This window comes from Malus domestica, chromosome 17, assembly GCF_042453785.1.
Source record: "Malus domestica chromosome 17, GDT2T_hap1".
NCBI lineage: Eukaryota > Viridiplantae > Streptophyta > Magnoliopsida > Rosales > Rosaceae > Malus > Malus domestica.
The window spans coordinates 32809388-32833801 of NC_091677.1; the positions used below are offsets into that span (position 1 = coordinate 32809388).

Consider the following 24414-nt stretch of genomic DNA (forward strand, 5'->3'; position numbering starts at 1 on the left):
CAAGAAAGAAGCAATAGCACAAGAGGTAGCATGTAAGGTTTGGTAAGGAGATGGAAGCTTATGATTAAAGATAGCATTGCACCGAGACTTCCAAATATTCCAGCACGTGAACGTAACGTGGACCAAGGATTGCATTCATTCATATCAGTGCTTCCAACGACCCCATTCAGCAAGTGCTCAAACCAAACATAGACCGTGGTTAAGGAATTTCTCTGAACTCAGTAACCCAACAAACCACCAAACCAAACACCATCCACCCATGGGCATAATAACAATACATGTTCAATCGATTCCTCCTAGAGATTACAAAAAGGACATAGCGGAGAAGAGCTACAACGTTTTCGAAATAATTCGAGTTTGGTGGCAGTTGCATTATTGAGAACTCTTTAAAGGAAATTTTTTATTTTCGGTGGGACGTCCAACCTCCAAATGGCTTTCCACACAGAGGTGTTGATAGACATTAACGAAGATGGCCGATGAGACTGGTTGTGGCGTGCTTGATTATGTACCTAGTAGCACCCCGATTTTACTTTATACCTTCCTTGTCGATCCGCATGCCAAATGAGCATATCTTGCCTCTTCCTATCATCAATAATAGTGTCAAAGATTGCTTGGTCACCCACCAAAATGTCATCATTAATTGCATTAATCTGCCAACAACGGGACATTTGGTGTGAAATCCCATTTCCGGATTTCACTGTTATAATCTACGTATTTGTATGATTGAGATTTTATATTATTTTTGAGAATTTATATTAATTTATTTGAATTTGATTTTAATTAAACTAGTTACGAAGTTGAAGTTTGGAATTTAATTATTTAAAATTCGTAGACCGTTCGAGGTCGCAATTTATATCTTTGGATAGAGCTCGACCTCACGAACGCGTAGGTGCAAACCGTTCGTGAAACAGATCTCTAACGAAGAAATTAGAGATGTTTTGGTTAGAAAAAAAAAATGAAATGAGGGGCTGGATGCTGCCAGGTGGCAGCGGGAGAGAGAAGAAGATGAGGGAGTGCGGGAGAGAAAAGGAGGGGAGCAGCCCAATCAGAAGGGGGAGAAATGAGGGGAAAGGAGAAAGACCCGAGTTAGGTCGTTTTCGACTCGTGAACCCTCAAATTAGACCCGGCCATATCTCCTTCATACGAACTCTGTTTTGGGTGATCTTGGTGTCCATGGAAAGCCCTTGACAAGAACTACATATCTGTATTGTTAGATTTCCCCATTTATTTTCCATTTTTCCATTTCGAAGCTACAAAACCCAAAAGTTTTTTGATAGGTTTAATCTGTTTTCGGTGATTCCGACGAGTGTTACTGTCGATGACCACCACCAAAAGACTCCTCTCAACCCCTGGAGCAAGTCCCAAGGCTTGGATGAAACGTCGAAGTTCGTTTTGGTGATGAATTGAAGAACACCCATTTCTAGGGTTTCCGGCTGGTTTGGATAAAATTGGGATGCTTCCCGGACGAATTGGACTTGGCCACAGGTATAAAAACTTCTCTCCTCACTGAGATCTACTTGCCTGTAAAATTTGGTAATTTTTAAAAATAGTTGAATTTTTCCGGCAAGTCGGGGTGGCCGACCGCCAACCGCGGCGGTGCGTGCGGCGGCGGCCTGGCCAGTGGGCCGACGATGTACTTTTAAGTTCATTTAGATGCCTTGATTTCATAATTGATATCTGTATGACGTAATTGGATTGTTGGACTTAGTTTCATTACGATACCTTATTGGATCAAAATATGAATCGACGATCCGACCGTTGGATCGTCACCAAACCTTAATGCGTGATAGAACATAATATTTGAGGATCATAGAAACTTACGGATCGGGAATCTAATTTACGGATCTTCACTAATTGGATTTCTAAGTTTGTAAAATTAAATATCGACCGCCACTTGAATTTTGAAATTGGCGGAGATCCGACCATCGGATCGTGTTGAGATTTTAGTATGTTGTTATTTGAGAATAATGTGGACTTTAGAAAGTTACGGATCTGAAATCCAATGTGTGGACCCTACATTTGACCGAGAGTTGACTTTTAGTCAACATGTCTCCAAACGTTCTTAATACTAAATTTAGTACTACGAGAGACGTAAGTGAAGTCTAGTGGGCCTACATTGGTTGGAGAGTGACTTGAATATTTGTGATATGGTTATTACTTTAATTGTTTATGTTAAAATTATTTATGAATATGAATTGGTCTTATAAATATGGTTTCTATTGAAATGTGATTTTCATATATTTAGCCATAGACTTATGTTTATTAAACATGATTTGGCTTGTGTACTGATGATAATGGTGATATATGGATGTTTAATTATTTCTAGTAATGTGAATGATAAGTATGATAAATGTTATGACCATGTGATCTTAGAATCCTATTAGAAGTATTATGTGGAACTTATATGCTGGTGGAACGTATTAGTTGGTGGCCACGAGCAGTGAATATGGTAGGTGACTATGTTGTAATTATGGAGATGATGAGGTTTAGATATACCTAGTACATTTGGTATGAATCATATGCTTGTTTGGATTCCGTTGAGAGATGTTCCGGAATCCCTTCTATTCTGTGATTCCGTTGAGTGATGTTCTGGAATCATATGGTTGTTTAGATTCCGTTGAGAGATGTTCCGGAATCCCTTCTATTCTGTGATTCCGTTGAGTGATGTTCCGAAATCATATGCTTGTTTGGATTCCGTTGAGTGATGGTCCGGAATCCCTTCTACTCCGCGATTCCGTTGAGTGATGTTCCAGAATCATTTCTAACTTGGGTTTCATTTAGTGCTTGTTATGCATTGTGCTCCGCGATTCTGTTGAGTGATGGTCCGGAATCGTATCCTGGATTGGATTCTATTGAGTGATGGTCTGGAATCGTATCCTGGATTGGATTCTATTGGGTGATGGTCCGGAATCCCCTTTGGTATCTTGGTTCCGTTGAGAGGTCTGAAATCCCTATTTCAGAGAAGTAGGCTTGGCCTAAGGGTGTCACTCTAGCCTTAGTTATATATATTTGTGACAATGGTTTTGAGAATCTTGTGAATTGAGTTAGAAAAGATGTTGGACGTCTGGGTAACTCTTTCAGGATTCTCTACGATTCGATTATGATTTCATCAAGTATGAATTTAGAAAATATAGGAATGATTGATATTATTTTGATCAGATTAATTATTTAATGTTGCTAGAGAATGGTTATGTGCTTCGTCGGTTCTTAAACATGACGTATGTTGTGAATGGCGATGTGATGAGACATAATGAATTATATGTTGGATGAAAGAGAAATCATGAATTTCATGGGGGTTTGTTATGTAGCATGAGTCCAGGAATTTCATGTTATCGGGTTATAATAAATGATGGAGGAATGCTATACTTTTGTGCTTGAATTGAGTGTGATGAATATTTGTTTTTGTGAGTGTTGAACTATGAATGGCTTGATCCCTAATGAGGGTACGTAGGCAGTCTAACGAAGTGGTTAGATGCAGCCATAAAGCTTACGAAAAATTATTGTGCATCTGGTTTTTTATTGATACTTTGTATATATTCGGGAGGCATGGTATGTTAGATATTAGGGTATTTGGTAGCGTCACATATCGATTCTGGACGTATGTCGGGATTGGGGCGTGACATTTGGTAGATTATGGAGGAAACCAATTTATTAGAATCAGTGGTTACGCCATGGAGAGGGGTTGGTTATCCCTAAATTAATGACGGAATCCAACGATCCCTCCACAACATAGTCTGACCCCTATCCATGATTTGCCAATGTGAACCTGCTGCAATCACTTCTCTTCCAGCCAAAAGGCTCGACCAAGCCCAAGAGGCCCTACTTCCATGCTTCGTCTCCATGAACGAGCAGTTAGGGAAATACCGCCCTTTGATAACATGAGCCCAAGAAGAGTTGGGTTTGTTTATTAGTAGCCAGCACTGCTTCACTAGAAGAGCCAAGTTAAATTCATTGAGATTCTGAAACCCCATTCCACCCCTACACTTTGCCACCCCTAAAGTCTCTTAGTTCACACAATGAATTTTTCGTTCCTCCTCTTTTTGGCCCCACCAGAAACGAGCAACAACCAAATCAATTTCCCGACAAAGTGTATCCGAGAACCGGAACAAGTTCATTAGATAGGCTGGAATAGCTTGGACTACCACTTTAATCAACACTTCCCGACATGCTTGAGATAGAAATAACTGTTTCCACCCCTGTATTTTAGCCAAGACCCTTTCTTTAATGAAAGCAAGTGCATTTTTTTTATATCTTCCCCAAATTGTAAGGATACCCAAATATAGCATGAGGGGTTCTAAGGCCCCTAGACCAGACGGTTTTCTTGGAGTATTTTTCCACTCTTACTAAGATATCATTGCGGATGATATCAAGGGTTTTGTCCAGGAATTTATGAGTGGCGATGTGAGTCCTCGAAATCTTAACTTCACCCATATTGTCCTCATTCCGAAGACTCCAAGCCTGGAGTCAATTAGGTAGTTTCGTCCTATCAGCTTATGCAACTTCTCCTACAATGTTTTCTCGAAAATTCTGACGAATCGCTTAAAACCTTGGCTACAAAATATTAATTCCCCGACACATAATGCTTTTGTGGGTGGCATACAAATCCAAGATAACATTGTCATTGCTCACGAGGTTTTCCACTTCTTGAAGCTTAGAAAGGTGAAAAATAATTTTGAATTTGCCATGAAGATCGACATGAATAAAGCCTACGATCTCATTGAGTGAGATTTCTTGGAGGTGGTAATGGTTCAAATGGGATTCAGTCAATGGTGGATAAATATGGTGATGGGATGTGTTACTACAGTTGATTTTTCAGTCCTAATCAATGGCCAACCAGGGAGGAAGTTCAAACCGTCCCGGGGCTAGAGACAAGATGACCTTCTATTGCCTTATTTATTCATTCTTGTTAGTGAAGTGCTTGCTAGACTTTTGAAAGAGGCAACTGATCGGGCTTCTTAGAGGGGATTACGCTCAATGTTAATGGGCTTTCTTTCTCTCATCTCTTCTTAATGAACCCCAATCTCAATGCCCACATGAGGTAAAAAGCAAAGAGAAATGGTCATGAACTACATACCGAATGTTATTCGGGCTTTCCGTCCACTCCCCCCGACTGTCACGTAGTTTGCCAATCTGATTAAAACGGCGACGTTGAATAACCGTCTGATGAAAAAAATTAGTATTCGAATCCCTATTCTGCAGCCTTGTTAACCTCACTTTATGTTGCTAATATTTTTCATCATTCTCCTCCAGCCGATCAATCAGCCTAATTAGCGCTGAAATCTGTTCATGTTTTTCCTCCCAGTTTTCCTGCATGCAACCCAACTTATTAATCATGTCATCACTCTCTATCATGCCTTCCTTGAATCTTTTCCTACTCCAATTCACTAAGTTGTCTCTGCATGCATCAATTTTCCTCTGCCATTTCCATAATGATCCACCCCCACATTGGATACTCCAACATTTTTCTATAATTTCTCTACATCCCTCCTCCTCCAGCCAGAAAACTTCAAAGGGGAAGATCTTTTTTCCTTTCGCAGGTCTTGGGTCGAAATTAATAATCACATGGCAATGATCATATGCCCGCACTGATCCATCTGCCGGGAACTGTTGCGGTGAGGTTCCGGTGAGTGTAATTAAGCACTTTAAACAGCTTGGATTTCTGCAGATTCACGGTGGACAGTGTGGTGAGGTCTCACGGTGGTGAGATGAAAAAATGAAAGAGAACCGACATAACTTTTCGTGTTGATTCCCACAGACGGCGCCAAATGTTGATGCACAAAACCTGAGGGGTCTTGGAACAACGTAAATCCGACCATGAATCTGCAAGAAAGTAAAGAACACAAGATGTATCATGGTTCACCCAATGTTTGGGCTACGTCCACACTGATGTTGATATTGTTTCTCTGAATGGTGAATATACAAGAAGGCTAGAGGCAGTGTGCTCTCTAACCTATTTTCTGTGTGCTCTCTAGCCTTGGCCTAAAACTTGGCCTCTCCCAAATGAGGAGGGTGAGGAGTCCTTTTATAGAATAAGGGTTCCTCACTTATTACATATTTGCCCCTTTATTTATTACATAATTACATTTGAGTCCTCCGAGTATTTATACGAGATCTAAATACGGAGGCCCTAAGTATGGTACAAACATATTCTTTAGTGGTTGCTCTGGAATGGACCACCTGATAGGAGTATTGACATTGGTAATTGTTAATTCATGGGCTTTCATCCTAAGCTGAGCACCAACCTCCTTATTAGGCCACAAAGAAAGAGATGATCTACTCTAATTGATAATGTCACCAATTTCCCGAATAATAACCCCACTTCCATAGGCTTGGTGAGGAGGCCCAAACAACTCCACATGGTCATCAACTAGGTTAACGCTCTCTCCCCTAACATGTTTCAGATTCGAGGGTATAGGTCCACCAATGCTTACGCGGAAATATCTGTTATGTTCCCTTTTGTTGTTGTTGCCAACAAATAGGGTTCTAGGTTCCGAGAGCCTCGTGCAAAGTGTCCCCTCTTTTCCCCCAAGACCCGTGTCAGACTGTTGAGACCCACCACTTCTTGTCCCACGCTCATGGTCCGTGCTCTGCATAGGATCTCCCTTTCGACGCTCACGGGTTGCTCTGGCATGCCGACACTTACCATAAGAAGCCACCATAGGTGGGAGGTTCTCATCCCGAATGTCTCTGGGTTTCTTTGTCTTGGTCCAATCGCCATACCCAGTAGCTCCTCCTAGATTCTGTGGGAAAGAGCACTCATTGTTGACATGCCCAATTCGCCCACATTTATAGCATAAATCCTGAAGCCTTTCATAACGAAACTCAATCCAAGACTCAATATCACCTGCCCTTTGTAGCCAACAACCAGTCATCAGAGGCTTCATGGTATTCACCAGGGTTCTGGCCCTAAGGAAACCCCTGGCGTAAGCCAAGTTCTCCACCTCCAAAAATTCCCCCGCCTTCGTTGCTTCCCTCGGAATTTAAGTTCAAGGGGATACCTCTCATTTGAATCCAGAATGAGACCGAGTGTAATTTGACTTCTTCCAGTGATAGATCATAGGGCCACCTCTTGACAGAAAAATTCTGATTCATGACAGCCCGGGGACTCGATCCACAATACGGTCAGCCATACATTCATCCTTCACAATTATGATGAACATGTTATCCTGGACCCAATTGATGTTGATATCTCCATACTCCCTCCAGGCGCCCTCTTAGAATGTTTCTTATCCCCTATTTGTTTAGGATTTTTTTTGTCAGAGCCTCACCTATTAGTTTCACACCTTCCTCCATGTTGGATAGTTCCAAAGATTCCTCCAACTGTACCACCAGATCTTCTACCTCCACCTGAGCCATTGCAGGGATGTCGTAATTGCTTGATATTTGGAGAATATATCCCACGGACGGCCCCTGTTTAAACCCCCATTTGACTTTCACCAAATGGTTGAAGCACTTGAACCCAAGTAGAACCCAGATCCAAACAAAAATTCTAGCAAAGCTCGGCAGCTCCAGACTCGTTTTTGGATACGTGTATTCGATTTGGTTTATGTTTTGGGTATAGAGTAACTTTCAGATCAATACCAACCTGAGTTAATGCATACCTGTTGGTAGGTGTTTATTTAATTTGTTGAGCCATCCTCTCAGGTAGCTGAGAGGCGTCCTTTGCATTAACAAAAGGTGATGTATGTTCACGAGTTTGATAAAAGTAACTACACAGATTATCCGTGATTACGGAGTTTGCTCCAAAACTATTCGATCTTGACCAAGTGGCGAGAACTTGGTTCATCCAAATTGCACAATTCTAGGGTTTATAAAAGTCATCTCTTAATTGAAAAAGGAAATGATAGCCAATTCATGATGTTATATCATGTTACACATACAAACTCTGGTAATCCATTTTTTTAACAATTTAGTAGATGTAAGCTTCAATACAAAACTAAAAAAAGATTGAAATACAAAGCATTGGGAAATTCATCTTCTGAACAAAGAACTACCTTACCAAAGGACTAAATTCCGTATTCACATTCATAGAGCAAATAACTGAATCCGTTGATTCAGTCACACGGTTGAAGTTCGTTCGAGCCAACTCAGCTTCCAAACAATCCTTAAGCCCTCTCACTACCTCACTCATGTTTGGCCTTTTGTTGGATGTATGCGACACACAATTCATTGCTAGTTCAACAGCCTTCCAGGCAGAGTTGATATCGTAATCTCCAAGTAATCTCGCATCTAGAATAGTTTTGATATCCCCTCTAGCAAGCATGGAGCTAACCCATTGACTTACAGGAATCTTCTCATGTGTTCTTGATATCGCAGGGCGGCCAGTGATGATCTCCAACAGAACAACTCCAAAGCTATAAACATCGCTCTTCTCATTGAGCCAACCTGTTTTGTGGTACCTGCAAATCCAGACCAATGTTACTCAAGTGTATCATTTAGAAAGCGTGCATACAAGGTGCACACTCCCATTTTATCATATCTATTTGCTTCTCTTATTTTTGTGCTTTGGTAATCGAGTGAAAAGAAATAAGGAGAATAATCAAAGCATAAAAACAAAGGGAGGACTGCAATCATAAAAAACTAGAGTATGAAAATCGATATTGACAAAATGAAATAGAGACTTACTCGGGATCAAGGTATCCCGGGGTTCCAGCTACAGCAGTAGACATATGAGTGCCTCCATCGGTTGGGAAAATTCTGGACAGACCAAAATCAGCTAATTTTGCTTGGAAATTTTCGGCTAGCAAAATATTTGTTGTCTTCACATCTCTGTGGACTATGGGTGGCTTGCAACCATTGTGAAGGTACTCCAATCCTACATTTCAAATTCGCTCTTTAATTTGTTACTGGAAACAAAATAGGAAAGCGTTGAATAAGTTTGGAATTTTGGATTTTGCCCAAGTTTACTGGCTAACCTTGTGCTGCATCTGTTGCTATTTGGAGTCTACCTTCCCAAGTCAAAACATTTGCATTACTATTCTCACCTGTACAATAGTATTGAAAATAACCAATTTATATTGGTTAAATGTTTCAATAAAACTAGGTAAAATTTCAAACTTTAATGTGTTTGCATTGTCAAGTTTCTACCATACCTAGAAGATGCGAGTCCAAACTTCCGTAGGCCATAAATTCATAGATGAGCGCCATGTTGGTTCCTTCGTTGCAGTATCCCACAAGACTAGTCAAGTTTCTGTGATGAACTCTGATTAGAAGTTTGACCTGAAATTTAAGCTTTAAAGTCATATTTTGTTCCTAGAAATTAGTTCATTAAAGTTTCTGTATCGGTTCTTGGTACATGCCTCTGCTTGAAACTGTTGGTATCCTTGACCTGATGTTGGAGAAAGCATCTTCACAGCTACTTGAGTATCATCGACAAAACCATGGTAAACGTTTCCGAATCCACCTCTGCCAATAATTGTCTGAAAGTTGTTTGTAATCTTCAGGACGTCCGAGTATGTAAACTGTCGTTTTTTGGACTCGAATGAATCAACTTGATTGTTGGGTTGATGTGAAACTGCTGTTACAACTGTTTAAATAGATCATCAAAAGTTTCATAAGCATCAGAACATGTGTTCGCTCTATTTACTTCAGAACATGTATTCTGGATTATCGATTTTTCAATCTCTTAGTCTTAACTTAAACTTATACTTGATTTACCTTCTTGCTTCCTTCCTCTTTTTAGCCACATGAATATAGCCACTACAAGTACCACCACAAGAATAAAAAATCCACCAATTGCTGCTACGATTGGAACAATTATGTTCTTCTTCTTCTTTTTCTTTGTCTCCTCCTTTTTGCATGAATTTTCTACACATAGGTCTGCATTTTCTCCAACACTAGCATTGACAAGATTGATGAATATACAGTCAGTATCACCAGCGTTTATCGAAGCATTGAAAATTGTAATGAAAAGAAGAGGAAAACGAAATATTAAGGCAATATACTAGAAAAATGGTTTTGGCCAGAAACAAACCTCAATGATAGAGAACCACTTTTCGATCTTTCAATGAGGTCGGCTGGAACTGAACCGTTGAGCTTGTTTCCTTCTAGGTTGCTGCAAAGGAAGAGCAAAGTTATTGATCACCTGATTTTCTACTTAACCACGGAATTTGGAGTAACAATTCAAATCTAAGGTACATACAGGACTTTCAGATTTCGCATTCTAGACAGAAATTCAGGTATTGATCCCTTTAAGCTGTTGTGTGATAAATCCCTGAGTTAAGAAAGATTCACACTTTTAGTACCCATTATGATAAAGATATCAACCATTGAGCTTGTGATGATGTGATACTTACAAAGATTGTAACACGGCGAGGTCAGATATATATGAAGTTATCTCCCCGGTCAATCCACTCGAGGACAGGTCCCTAGATAAAAGTTCGATAATTTTGTTAACGAAGTTATGATAAAAAAACAATGGTTTCTAAAACAGGAAAGACCTGCTTAAACTTACAAGGATATAATTCTGGGGGAACCGTTGAAGGTACAATTTAGACCTTCCCACATGTAGCCTTCAGGAGTACATGGGTCTCCTTGCCAATCTTTGTCCACTCCATATGTTGACTTTACGTTTGTGATGGCAGACACTAGCATTTTTGACAAGCATGTTCATGTAGCAGTCAAATTAATAAAGCAAATACAAGAAAGCAGTCAATTTAATAAAGCAAATACATGAATTTTAGTGAACGAAATTGAGAAGAAGGTGTTGAAATGATTGATGTACCATCATCTGTGTCGGTTTCAGGTTGTGATAAATCTATCAATCTGTAGACCTCAATGGCATTGAGAATTGGTGGGAGATTTGAATCCTCCGTTTGAACAAGTAAGAAACTGTAATTGCCTCCGGTTAAGGATGGGTTGCTAAGCACAGTGGTTGTGGACAAGTAAGCCGGGACAACAGGTCCATACAAATAATCTCCATTCAGCGTGATATCGAATGATCTAAATTGGTCGGCTTCAAGCAGCTGGAGTTCAGCAAAGTGACTGAAGATATAGTATTGTGTACTTGGATCCGGGGCATTCCAATCGAAGCCCATCGTATCATATAGAGGCGTGCTGGCAGATCTCATTACGATAGATGGTACTTGGTAATCATTGTTTTGACCATCAACGGTAAACGGGGTATCTAACTGCGTCCACTTATTGAAGTTGAAGGGTTCCCAAAACCGATCCAAAGCATCATCGGGATACCTTAATTAAGTAAAAGTACTACTTATTATCAGTATCGGAGCAAATAGAATATAATTAAAACCAGTACTACTGAAATGACCTTACCTGTATGTTTGATCATCAACTGTTGAACCGACATCATATCGAAAGAAGAGTGCCAAGGAACCCGTTGGAGTCACATAAGTAGTGTTTTTCAAAGGCCTTAATTCCAGTGATGAAATGAATGGTGTTCCGGTTCCCTCGTTGAGTAAGCACACATTTATGTAGTCTAACGTGGGAATGTGAACAACTTCATTGAACGTACTTAAAGATGCATCATCAGTAAATGCCACTGAATCCCAGTAACTAGCTCCGATGGCAAGATCAAACTTCGGCAGCTTATTTAGGCCGTCATAATTACCATACAGGAAAACCGCTCGGATTAAATACTTGGTGTTCTTTGTGATGTTTACTTTGTAACAGTTCTTGACCCCCTGAGGAAAGCTCCTGACATAAGCTGCCTGCAGCGGATAAGTAGCTTTGTATGCAGGTGCGACGCTTTTGCTGACACCAGTGCTTATGAAGGCTGCATCTGAAATGTAGTCGACGCCGGTTGGTGACTCGGAGTTGTTAGAATTTGATGGACGTCCACAGTCCAAGCTGATGAAACCTGAGTGATCGGAGACGGTAAGTTAGCAACAACAAGACTGGTGGACAGTATTGAACAAAATTAATAATTTTCAAGTTCTAGATGATCAAATGTTTTACCTGATTGATCATCTTGTGCATGAACTAGAAGTATAAGAGAAAAACAACAAAGGAATACAAATCGAAGGTTTTTCAGCATTCCCATTTCTCTCTAAGTTGAGCTTCAAGCATGTTCTCCATGAATATAGTCTTGCATTATATAGTGCCAAAATAGTACAATAATTGTAAAAAAAGGAAAAAAAAAAGAAAAAAAAGAGAGATTATTGGATAAGTAGTCAAATTTGTTTGTGTTCGAAAAAAGAATCTTTTGCGCGTGAAGAATTTTCATGGAAATCGACTTGCAGTGTGCATATATATACAGCCAAAGAAGTGAAATGAGAAATATAATAAGAATTAGAGACTTGGTCTATTTTCTTTGTCTAACCGTAATTGGTGCGTACACAGAACTAGAAAATTCAAAGCTCCTGCCGTGATCGGCACTTCATTTATGCACGCTTGCATGCAAGTCACCTATCTGGGTTTACCTTGACTTCGACATTACATAACCATGCAAATGAACGAGGACACTTAAACGTTCACTTGCTGTATATCACACTTAAAAGGGAATCCAAAATTTCCAAGTTTGCGTAAGTCCTAAGTAGTAATTCTCACTCTAAAAAGTTACCTTGCACTGTTCAAAGAGCAAATTTTCCTAGACTTTTTTGAAGTCATTAACAATTCATATAAGTTTTTGTTCCTGTTTTTTTTTTTTTTTCGTCATCCAGTCATAGCAAAACAACTCATAAAATTTGTGTATCATGTGGTAGAGTATTTACCGGCACATCTTTGTGATGAGAATAACCTATATATAACATAGGTATACTGTTACAGTGGTTTTTCGTGCCAATGAAATAAAGACATATGTAAGTTTTTTTATCACATATTCTTATTTTATTGAGACAGAATGTCGCGCGATGGTATACCCCAATACCATATAATTTTCCCCCCTACTTGGTGTCCAACTCTTATTCTTTATATAAATAAACGCACGCACCTTAACCTCACATACGTATTTAGAGTACTCCAAACCACATTTACCTTCAGTTTGACTTAAAGCTCAACACGTTAGAGAGTAAGTCTAAGTCAATGGCTAACCAATTGCTAGAAAAGTACAACTTCAGAAAAAGATATAAACAATAACGAGCATATTATTAATTAGGATAGAAAAGAACAAAGAAGAAGAATATTTGTGGTAGATCATTTAAAATTATATCGATTAATATAATTCAGAATAATATTTTGTGGACTTGGTCAGTTCCTTATAAGATGGTGCCTAATGCCTATGATTCAAGCAAGACTGATTAACCTTTTGAGATGGCCAATTGTCCAAATCATTTTCGCACCTTGTTTTTCCCAATATGAAATTTTCCCCCCTAATTTTATGAGGTTTGTAATTTCAACCAATGAGGTGGTAGGTGGCCAATTTCATGTCTGCTATTACAAATTATATACACAACTGTATAAGCTAATGCAAAAATTCTCAAATCAAAGAGTAATGATAGGGAGACCAAATTTTGTAAATTAAATGACATAGAAGTTGGTGATTGGATTATCACTTAATCATTGATAAACGTGTACATTTTTTATTGGTGACACCTCATTTGGTTTACTAATTTAGTCTATAAATTTGGTCTCTCTTACATTACTCCAATTCAAATTGCTGACTTATAAAATGTATGTTTTCAAGTCAATTGATGCCGTGTCGCCCGCACTTTGAGACAGCTACCTAATAATTTCACTCACAAAATTAGTAATGTAACCAACTAGAACAAAAGAACATGCATTAAGAGCAACTCCAGCGTGAGGAAGGCCCCATACGGAAAGTTACTATTGAATCCCCCCAGTAAACAATAACTGCCTTTAATGAACAGTAAATGTCTTTTGCATTTCCACCCCCAACTGAATAGCTATGGCGCAATAAAATATTAGTATTTTTTTATTTTATAAAATAATACAAAATAATTTTGTTTGCAATTTCAGATAAGATTTTTAATCGTTGTCGTTACGCCACGTGTCATTATCCGAAAAAGACAATTTTTGGTAATAGATTTCGATAAGATTTTTATCCAATGTCGTCGTGCCACGTGTCGTTACCTTTTCATAATCGTTGAGGATAGATTTCCAATAAGATTTTTAACTAATCACGTTGCGCCACGTGTCACAATCTGTTTACAATCATTGAGGATAGATTTTGATCAGATTTTTAACGAATGACGGCATGCCACGTGGCATTATCTGCAACCTAATCCCTTCTTTTTCCTCCATATAACCCACCATCCATCCTAAGAAATCAAAATCTTTATCATTATTCATAGTTTATGCTTCCTTCTTACAAAGTCTTCTTCAAGGATGTTGTGGGAAATCGATGAGCAAGAGAAAGAATTGTTTAAGCAAGGGGAAGAAATGTTCAATCTTCAGGTGGGCGAAAATGAGATGGAAGAGGATGAGGAGCGTAGAATGAGAGATGACGAAGCAAGAAGCCGAAGAGCCTCACATTCCCGTCGAGTCATCCAAGTTGTGGCTTAGATCTCTAGGCACAGCCGTCCCGCAAACATTGATAGAAGTGGGCAACGATGAGGTACGGATCTCTTGGACGATTATTTTGTCCGTAACAGTGCATTCCTTGATACGTACTTTAGACGTCGTTTCAGAATGGAACGACATTTGTTCAACAAAATCATGATTACTGTTTGCAATCATGATTCTTACTTTGTGCAAAAGAATGATGCTTTTGGTGTTATGGGTCTCCTTCCTGAGCAAAAAATTATTGCTGCCTTATGGGTACTTGCATATGGAGCATTTGCAGACCAAGTGGATGAGATAGCGAGGATGCGGAAATCAACCATTCTTGAGTCCCTGATGAGGTTTTGCTCCACAATCGAATCTATCTACACCACACAGTACCTCCGGAGACCTACTGAGATGGACTTGCAAAGGCTTGGGCTAGATGCGAGGTTTTCCTGGGATGATTGGAAGCATCGACTGTATGCACTGGACCTGGAAAAACTGTCCAAATACATGGTAAGGAGCTTATGGGGACAAAAAATGAGCAAAAAGTATCATTTTGGAGGCGGTGGCATCATTTGATACATGGATTTGGCACGCTTTTTTGGTGTTCCGGGAGCACAAAATGACCTCAATGTCCTTGTCAAATCCCCAGTGTTCAACGATGTCCTGCAAGGAAAAGCACCAAGAGTCACGTACTAGGTCAACAGACATAAGTATCACGGGCCATACTACCTAGCAGACGGCATTTACCCAAGGTGGTCATCGTTTGTCAAAACAGTGCCATGTCCGCGAAGTGCAAAGGAAAAACACTTTGCAAGCTGTCAAGAGGGGTGTAGGAATGATGTGGAGCGTTATTTTGGTATCCTCCAAGCTCGTTGGGCGATTGTCAGGGGTGCTGCCAGAATGTTTGATTTAGAGTCTCTTCGATCCATCATGATGACATACATCATTCTTCATAATATGATTGTGGAAGATGAGTACAATTATGATGTCATTAATGAATATGAGCCAGAGACGATGAACAATTCTATAACACAAATATATTGTGCTCATGAGCCACCGAAGAATCCTTGCAACACGAGCCATTACAAAGGGATGGATGTTACAATGAAAGGCTCATTCAATGATATACTTCACTTCATGACCCATATATGCACAATGCCCGGAAAATTGACTTGATAGAGCACCAGTGGGAACTGAAACAAGCTCAAGAAACTTAAGCTCATTTAGTGTGTTTGTTTTTATTTGGTGTGTTTATTTAATTTTATTTGGTGTGTTTTTTAAGTTCATTTAGTGAGTTTTTTTTTTATTTGGTGTGTTTGTAATTTTATTTGGTGTGTTTATGTCCTTTGAATAAAGATTCTCTTAGTTTAAATAAATTACCAAATTAAATAAATATACTCTTAGTTTAAATAAAGTACTAAATTCAATAAATTGGAAACAACATAAAGTACTCTATTCAATAAATAAGAAATTACAACCCAAAGTGATTGGAAAATGGGCTCCGATTAAAAACAAATTCCCTAGTCCCTCGTGAATGGAAAATCATCACCCAACCAATTTGAGGTGCTAGGATCATCTCCTCTTGTGGTGCTAGGACCATCTCCTTCAATTTCGGCTACTTCTCCTTTACCTCAGATATCCTCATTCCTAATCTTATCATTTCTCGTGTGCCCACACATCCAACGAAACATCATCATCTCCGCTACACCCATTTTATGTACGTGTTGATGCTTCACCGCCTAACATTTCGTGCCATACAACATCGCCGACCTTATTGTCGTCCTATAAAATTTTCCCTTGAGCTTTAGTGGCATACGACGGTCACATAACACGCCGGATGCACTCTTCCACTTCATCAATCCAGCTTGTATTCTATGGTTGAGGTCTCCATCTAACTCTTCGTTCTTTTGCAAGATAGATCCTAAGTAGCGAAAGCGGTCGCTCTTTGGTACTTCTTGGTCTCTGATCCTCCTCCATTTGCACTGAACTTGCACTCCATATATTCTGTCTTTGATTGACTTAGGCAAAGACCTTTAGATTCCAACACTTTTCTCCCAAGGTTAAGCTTCGCATTTACCCCTTCTTGAATTTCATCTATCAACACTATATCGTCTGCGAAAAGCATACACCAAGGAATATCATCTTGAATATGTCCCGTTAACTCATCCATTACCAATGCAAAAAGGTAAGGACTTAAAAATGAGCCTTGATGTAACCCTACAGTTATGGGGAAGCTTTCGGCTTGTCCTTCATGAGTTCTTACGACAATCTTTGGTCCATCATACATATCCTTATAGCTTGGATATATGCTACTCGTACTCCTTTCTTCTCTAAAATCCTCCAAAGAATGTCTCTTGGGACCCTATCATACGTTTTTTCCAAATCTAAAAAGACCATGTGTAAATCCTTTTTCATATCTCTATATATTTCCATCAATCTTCGTAAGAGATAGATTGCCTCCATGGTTAAGCGCCCTGGCATGAACCCGAATTGGTTGTCCGAGACCCATGTTTCTTGCCTCAGTCTATGCTCAATGACTCTCTCCCATAGCTTCATTGTATGACTCATTAGCTTAATACCCATATAGTTCATGCAATTTTGTATGTCGCCCTTATTCTTGTAGATAGGCACCAAAGTGCTCTTTCACCACTCATTTGGCATCTTCTTCATTTTCAAAATCCTATTGAAAAGGTCTGTGAGCCATGCTATACCTGTCTCTCCCAATACCTTCCACACTTCGATCGGTATATCATCTGGGCCCACTGCCTTTCTATGCTTCATCTTTCTAAAGCTACAACCACTTCTTCCTTCCTAATTCGGCGCTACACTTTTCTGAGTTACTCAACCCCCTCAAAGAAGTACTCATTTCATGTCCTTCATTGAAAAGATTATGAAAATAACCTCTCCATTTACCTTTGACCGCGTTCTCTGTAGCAAGAACTTTTCCATTCTCATCCTTGATGCACCTCACTTGGTTTAGATCCCTTGTCTTCTTTGCCTTTGCTCTAGCTAGTTTATAGATATCCAACTCTCCTTATTTGGTATCTAGTCACTTATACATATCGTCATAAGCCGCTAGCTTAGCTTCTCTCACATCTTTCTTCGCCTCCTGCTTCGTTATTCTATACCTTTCACCGTTTTCATCAGTCATATCCTTGTATAAGGATGTACAAGATAGAACCTATGGTTGAGATCAAATCTAATGGTAAAAGAAAAAAAGATTTGACAGCCCAAAATTAAATCTAATGGCTAAAATAATTAAGAAAATTGTTTAAATCAAATTTAACTTAAAACTTTATAATACCTATGTATTTGTATGATTTTTAATTACTTATCGGAATTTAAATATTTATATTAAAATGTTCATAAAAAAATTAGGATAATCTACATAAATTTATTTTTGAAAAAGTTTCCGAAAAAAAAAGCTAAAATAATTATTTAATAGTTTCGGTGTAAAATTTTAAGCTATAAGTGTTGGAGGAGAAAAGTTTTTTTTTTTTTTTATGAAGAAGAAATTTATTAAAGCTTAAAACCTTTAATACAACCGCTTTCCATACAATCAAAATTAAATGCCTCCATAGCCGAAATCAGAAGACAAAAATCCCAAAAATGTGGGTTTGTAACAGTGAAGCCCACATGAGCTAATGCGTCCGCCACGAAATTAGCCTTCCTATAAATATGCTTCCAACTGATATGCTGAAATTCATAAGCCAACCATTTGATGTCCTCTATGATAGGTTTATGATGTCAAGGGGACATCCAAACATCTTGCACCACCTAGATGACAAGCTTAGAATCCCCTTCCACCATCAGCTTCTTCACAACTTTGTGCCTAGCCAACAAAAGCCATTTCTTTAAAGCAACTGCCTCCGCAACCAAAATGATGGCGTCATCAAGGTTCAATGCTCCAACACCAACAGGTTGCCCTTCCTCATTTCTAAGAACAAAAGTAGCTGCATAACGATCCAAACTAACCGACCCATCACAGTTTAATACCACATAACCATGGGAGATGTTCTTATGGAGAGAGAAAGAGAAAGAGAGAGTGTGAGTTTACAGGGTAATAATAGGATGACACGATTGTGATAGAATGTGAGTTTACAGTGTAACAATAGGATGACACGGGTGTGAGATATACAAAAAAAAAGTAAAAAGTTGTTTGTTCGAAATTACTTTAATGTCCCATATTTTTCGTTTCTCACATTTTTTTCAGTTATGTATTAAAGGTTATAATTGTAATTAAGGACGGTGCTTTTGTGAATATTTGCAAAATGGAGGCTAAAATGGTAGAGAGAAGAGAGAGACAAACGAAACCCCTAAAAGGGCCGTAAAAGGTAATGAAATGACGTGGGTGAAGATCTTTTTTCGACTTCTTTCTCTTTTTCTTCGCTTATGCGACTGCTACAGGAGCGATCCCTCCCCCCTCCCCCTACTCTCTCTCTGTCATCGTCTACCTTTAACTCTTTTCACAATTTCTCTGTCCCACTTCAGGTACCGTACCTTCAATCCATCTCTCTCTCTCTCCTCCCTTTTAGATCTCAGTTATGGCTTTTCCGGGTTGGATCCAACGTGGGTTCTTATTTATTTTTTCAGATTGTCCTAAATTATAAATTCTCCCCCATCTGCTAGTGTTACGTACAGCTACCTGATTTCATTGGCTAATTTCATCTAATTTACTTTTGAATTAGTTGAGAAATGGGTCTTACTTGTACGTGTATGAATTTTTGTATGTTTGCACTTTGCCCATTTGTTGGGTTTCTGAGAATTGATCAAAGCATTGAACTTTACTAACACTTGCTTCATATGTGTTGTTTTTGTTGTTGGGTAGGTGTTCATAGATAGGATTAGCTGAGACGGAATCGAATTGCTGCCATGGAGTTTCATTATTGTTTCTTGGGTTGCAAAATGAGAAGTTTTGATACGCTGAATTAAAGGCAATAAGGTTTTTCCAAACTGGGATTTGGATTGGCATTGCAATCAATAAATTTCTTTGCGAAGGCGTTATCAGCTTACTGATTTTGGGGCTCTAATCCGTTCAGTTAAGTTGGTACCGTCTTTGCATCATGCCATATTATATTCAGAGACTCTATAATGTATGCAAATCTTCATATACGCCGACCGGACCTTTGTCAGAAGAAGCCCTGGAAAGAGTTCGTGTCAAACTAGGTATGATCCTTTAATTTTTTTTTTTTTTATAATAATCCAAACATTTTCAAATTTTGCTTGCCTTTTCTGCTACTTCGTGTTGTGCTGTGCTAATTATATGCCATGCCTAGTTGGAATGTTTGAGACAAAGATCAATCCTGTTTTAAAGCAAATTGTTTATTTTCAGCAAGAAATATTGATTTGAAAACCTTAAAGAAACAAATATACTAGGTTCCGGGACAGTTTTGGAGTTTCTGTTCTACCCGCCAATTGAAGTGCTCCCCACTAAGTCATAAACTGGAAAGCAGTTATCGATTAGTTTAGTTAACTTGCTAATCTAGCTATTTAGGAAACCGAAGACTACAAGTCAGAAATGAACGTCAAAACACATGAATCGTTAGCTAAACATAGAGAAAATGTAAATATTTGAGATTTAAACTTCTTTCAAGTTTAAAGTAATCCCAAGTTCACACTCAGAAGCTAACGGGGCAAAAGATGAAAGCACTTTCGAACATATATAATAATAAGATTGATACTTATTTTGCTTTAACAATCCCTTGTCAATTTTACACCCTGCTGCTGTGAAATTCGTAATAGATTTGATCTATAAGTTGGTTGGATTCCATATAGTACTATGTCAGATGCTACTGCTAATGCTTGCTGGGAGTTTAGTAGATTGGATCATCCATTCGCATACATCATACTCATTCCTTGATTACTCCATGACTTGATTTGTATTTTATTGGTTTCTTGTTGCTTGCACTTGATTGATTTTCTTGTGGATTAGAGTCTGAAATTGTTTTAACTTGCACTTGATTGATTTTCTTGGGCTTATTGGCCATCAGCTGCCTGAACTCATTTAACCAGCCCACTGAGGCATTAAAAAAAATTATTTGGTGCCAAAGGCCTATGTGGAAATCTTGAGCCATTAGAACTACAAATCTCTTTATAAGTAACATGTTTCCCTTGTGATGAAGGGTTACGTTTTACTAGAAATAGATGCTTATGAATATTATGAGAGCGTCTTCTCAAAAAAAATGAATATTATAAGAGCTTAAGACATTTAAACTAGTATTGGATATCTTTAGACACCTAAGTACACTAGTTTAATCCTTACGTTCATCTTTGATATTGTCTCAAGCTTCTTCACATGCTGGAAAGCTTTTTGCACAAGCCTTAATGGTTCTAGTTTTACCATTTCTCAGGCACCTCATTTGGCAAGCTTTTCCATAAAGGGGTCTTCTAAGGCACCTCATTTTTCTTTCTATCCACAGAGTAGTGTGAAATCTTATTGTGAACCCCTCTTTTGTTCTGTTTTTCAAATTTAACCCTGCTTATGTTTTTTATTTCAGAGAAAATTAAGCCTGCAGATGTAGGTCTCGAACAGGAGGCACAAGTGGTGCGTAATTGGTCAGGTGCTATGCCTGAGCATAATGGGATTCAGCAGTCACTTCCACCAATCAAATACTTGCATTTACATGAGTGTGGTAGCTTTTCTGTGAGTACAGGACTACAAATCATCAGTTATTGATTAAAACTTGTTTGGGTTCCATTTCGATTGTGAGATTTCAAATTTAGAGATTTTAGTTTATTCAAAGTTAAATTTCGTGAGAATAATTATTACCAATACATAAAAGTTTGTTTTTATGTGGGATGAAATAGATATGCATGGATTTCAAATGATTCATTGATTTCAAATTTATAATATTATGTTAAGTCTAGTTGTTTCAAATACGTTGCACTTAGTATTTGTACATTTTCCTAACAAAAATAAGCTTTTTATTTTTATTTTTATAGGAATAATAAACCTATTATTAACTGCAAGACCATATTTATAAATCTCCTCAACCAACATTAGAGTTTTAACTATTATATAATCTCATAAGTCCGCACAATCAATGCTCACTTAGAATTAGAAATCTAAGTGTCAGAAGACTACAAAACTGATTTACTGGTATTGAGCAATTGCTTTTACTTTTGGCAGATAGGAATTTTTTGCATGCCGCCTTCCTCTATCATACCTCTTCATAATCATCCTGGAATGACTGTGTTGAGCAAGCTTCTATATGGTACATTACGTGTTAATTCATATGACTGGGTTGATTTTCCTGGCCCTGCCGATCCATCAGAAGGTGTGATTTTCAATGTCTCTCGTCTACTTTACAATGTTGGTTAATGTACTGTTTCCTTTACCTGATACCTCATTTGCATGATTTCAAAAATTAAACAGCATCCTGTTTGTGAGTGTTCGTATCTAGCTTGTTCTATGCTTTCACATTTTTTGGTATTCTCTTAACTGTTTTTTGCTGGTTGATTGTGCGGGAGTGGCAAAGATTCTTTCTTATGGTTAGATCTTCAATATTTCACTCTTATTAGCCTTAGGTAGTAAAAGAGGGACGCAAAATGCTTCATTTTGCAAGTTGAGGAAATTACGCATTCCCCCAGCTTGATATTGACCTAGTCTCAGCATGCAGATAAGTATGAACTTATCATGGTGTATGCTGTCTGTAACCTACTTGAGACATGTCACGGTTTGCATTAAGGGTGGTTGGTGAACATGTGCGGTCAATTTTTTCGTTATGATGAAATGAGTCCAAAGTTTCGCGATTTTTGTTATACTGTTGGTTGCAAGTTTAGCAAGGCTAAGGATTTGGTAAGGGGTGGTATCCTAAGGATTGGTTGACTGCTGCTGCTATGCTGCTTTCCAGCAACAGGGCCATGCAATCTCCAATATGATCTGTGATTTTATTAACTGCCCTCATCCATTTGGGAAGGGGTGTGCATTGTAGCCCCAGATAGACCAGATAACTTGAGGGTCTTGTCTTGATGGGCACCTGGGCGCCAATGCTGGGGATGAAAATCTTCTTCCAACGTGTTTTTTGCTGTGGAAGAACTTTAGAGTGAGGTTTAAGGATTCTATTTGAGCTCTTTTTGGCATTCAGTAATATATCATTATATTTTATTTGGATTTCTTTTAGTTAGTTTTTGACTGTTCCAAATGCAATTATGGAAAGATGGGAATGAGCTTGCTGAATTACTTTGTCTCTCTTACCTATTTCAACATCCATGTTTCAAAAGTTGGGAATGTTTCTCTTGTGATTGTGAGTGAGGCGGATACGTCATATTGTTAACTGGGGAGATGTGAATTGTTAGCTTGGAAGCTTGGTGTTGGATGTAATCTGTTTTAAATTTTATATAATTTTATGTTTTAATTTTTTAGAGGAGAGATCTCACCTAAGAAATGTTGAGGGATGAACGACTTTGTTTAGTTCACGATCTATTCATATTTTGGAAATCTGGGTTTTTGCAGCGAGACCTGCAAAGCTGGTCAAAGACACTGACATGACCGCGCCCTGTCCACCAACAGTTCTTTACCCCACAACTGGAGGCAATATCCATAGCTTTAGAGCTATAACTCCCTGCGCCATCTTTGACATCCTAGCTCCGCCTTACTCTTCTGAAGAAGGACGACACTGCAGTTATTACCGGAAGTCCTCAAGAAGAGATCTGCCTGGTAATGAAATTTGTCTACTTTTCTGGTTATTAGAGTTGCAAATATTCCAATTGGTCCTAAAGTCAAGGATAACTGATAACCGCCAAGTACATTTCGTCAATGTTGCTGCTGATATTGATATGTTTTTTTGTTCGTTTGTTTGTTTGTTTGTTTGTTTGTTTGGAATGAAGCTGATCTTGAGCTCGATGGAGTTATAGAGCCTCAAGTGACTTGGCTAGAAGAGTTTCAACCTCCCGAAAACTTTGTGATTCGCAGAGGGCTGTACAAGGGCCCCGTTATTAGAACTTGAGAATTCTTGTTACATTTCTAGCTGAATTTGCTTTTTTCAAGATAGGAAACATTGAGGGGAACAACAGTGGCAATAATTTTGGGTTATGTAAGTTGCGCATTTGACTTGTACATAATAACTACGCCGTTGTAGTCAGATTTACTGACTTTGCATTGAACTAGGAGAGTAGTCGATGAAAGTTGTCAAAAAATGAAATCATGGACATTCACATTCCCGTTGGCAGTGTGACGAACGATCGTATGTGGCTCGGTTGTATTCTTCATTAAAAGGTTGTTCTTGCAACCAACCTTTCTAAGTGTTTTTCACGAAACTGCAGTCTGCAGTGTCAAGTTCCTCAGAATTCTGACCTCAATTGCTGTGGGCTTCTAATGCAAATCTGGGGTCAAGAGGGTCTATAAGTTTTGGGCTTCAAGCAGGGAGGGCCGATTAGTATGCGTGTCCAAGCCCATTACACAAGTAATTCATGGTTAAGTCTTATTTTTATTAAGCTGTGTCGAAATTTTAGTGTCAGCAGAAAAATGAGATTGGTGTGGAGTTCAAAAGGGCATTGCAAAGAATAAGTCTTATTTTTATTTTTGGTACAATGATGTGTAAACATTGCGAACTTTTTTTTATTTTTCTTTTCTACGACCATGAAAGGGGAAATATAAACTCCAATATTGAGAAGAGAAATATACGACAGCTAGTGCTCGGCACCATCTTCGCATTGTACTAATTAATGCATATTTAATTATCATACCATCTAATATGCTTGAATTTCTTGAAACCTTGTTTTATTAATACCTTTGAATTACAAACAACAAATTACATAAGTGTTATACATATAAAAAGAAAGGGAAATTATAAGGCACACACGACTGTACTCCCCTCTCCCTTCCTCCCTATATCCCTTGACGTCATCATTGATGACCAGTAATTACTCATGTAGTACTAGAGCCACAACCTCCGCCCCCACCACAACCTCCACCCCCGCCCCCATGGTCGCCTCCACCATGCCCCCCATGGCCATCTCCTCCGCCCCCATGACCGTGGTGGCCATGTCCTCCGCAACCTGTTGCAT

At 38.7% G+C, this 24414-nt stretch overlaps 2 protein-coding genes across 4 annotated transcripts; one reads left to right on the forward strand and one right to left on the reverse strand.

Moving 5' to 3' along the window:
• Window positions 1-7807: 7807 nt before the first annotated feature.
• On the reverse strand, window positions 7808-12037 carry LOC103405868 (LRR receptor-like serine/threonine-protein kinase IOS1). The gene is made up of 13 exons (XM_070817286.1): window positions 11917-12037; window positions 11275-11818; window positions 10724-11190; window positions 10454-10586; window positions 10296-10367; window positions 10142-10213; window positions 9974-10054; window positions 9658-9836; window positions 9300-9526; window positions 9093-9219; window positions 8916-8984; window positions 8626-8815; window positions 7808-8399 (listed from the first exon to the last, which is right to left on the reverse strand). The coding sequence occupies exons 1-13, from the start codon at window positions 11999-12001 to the stop codon at window positions 7991-7993; spliced, it is 2655 nt and encodes an 884-aa protein (XP_070673387.1). The 5' UTR covers window positions 12002-12037; the 3' UTR covers window positions 7808-7990.
• Window positions 12038-18755: 6718 nt separating this feature from the next.
• Window positions 18756-23564, forward strand: LOC103405867 (plant cysteine oxidase 4-like). Of its 3 annotated transcripts, none has more exons than XM_008344883.4 (6): window positions 18756-18897; window positions 19235-19572; window positions 20904-21049; window positions 21536-21683; window positions 22862-23065; window positions 23236-23564. In XM_008344883.4, exons 2-6 carry the CDS (start codon window positions 19470-19472, stop codon window positions 23352-23354), a joined length of 720 nt encoding a protein of 239 aa, XP_008343105.1. In that variant the 5' UTR covers window positions 18756-18897; window positions 19235-19469; the 3' UTR covers window positions 23355-23564. The 3 variants fall into 3 exon arrangements, with proteins under 3 accessions (XP_008343105.1, XP_017179307.1, XP_008343106.1); XM_017323818.3 differs by having other exon boundaries at window positions 18843-18975; XM_008344884.4 differs by lacking the exon at window positions 18756-18897 and adding an exon at window positions 18920-19114.
• The last annotated feature ends 850 nt before the right edge of the window (window positions 23565-24414 follow it).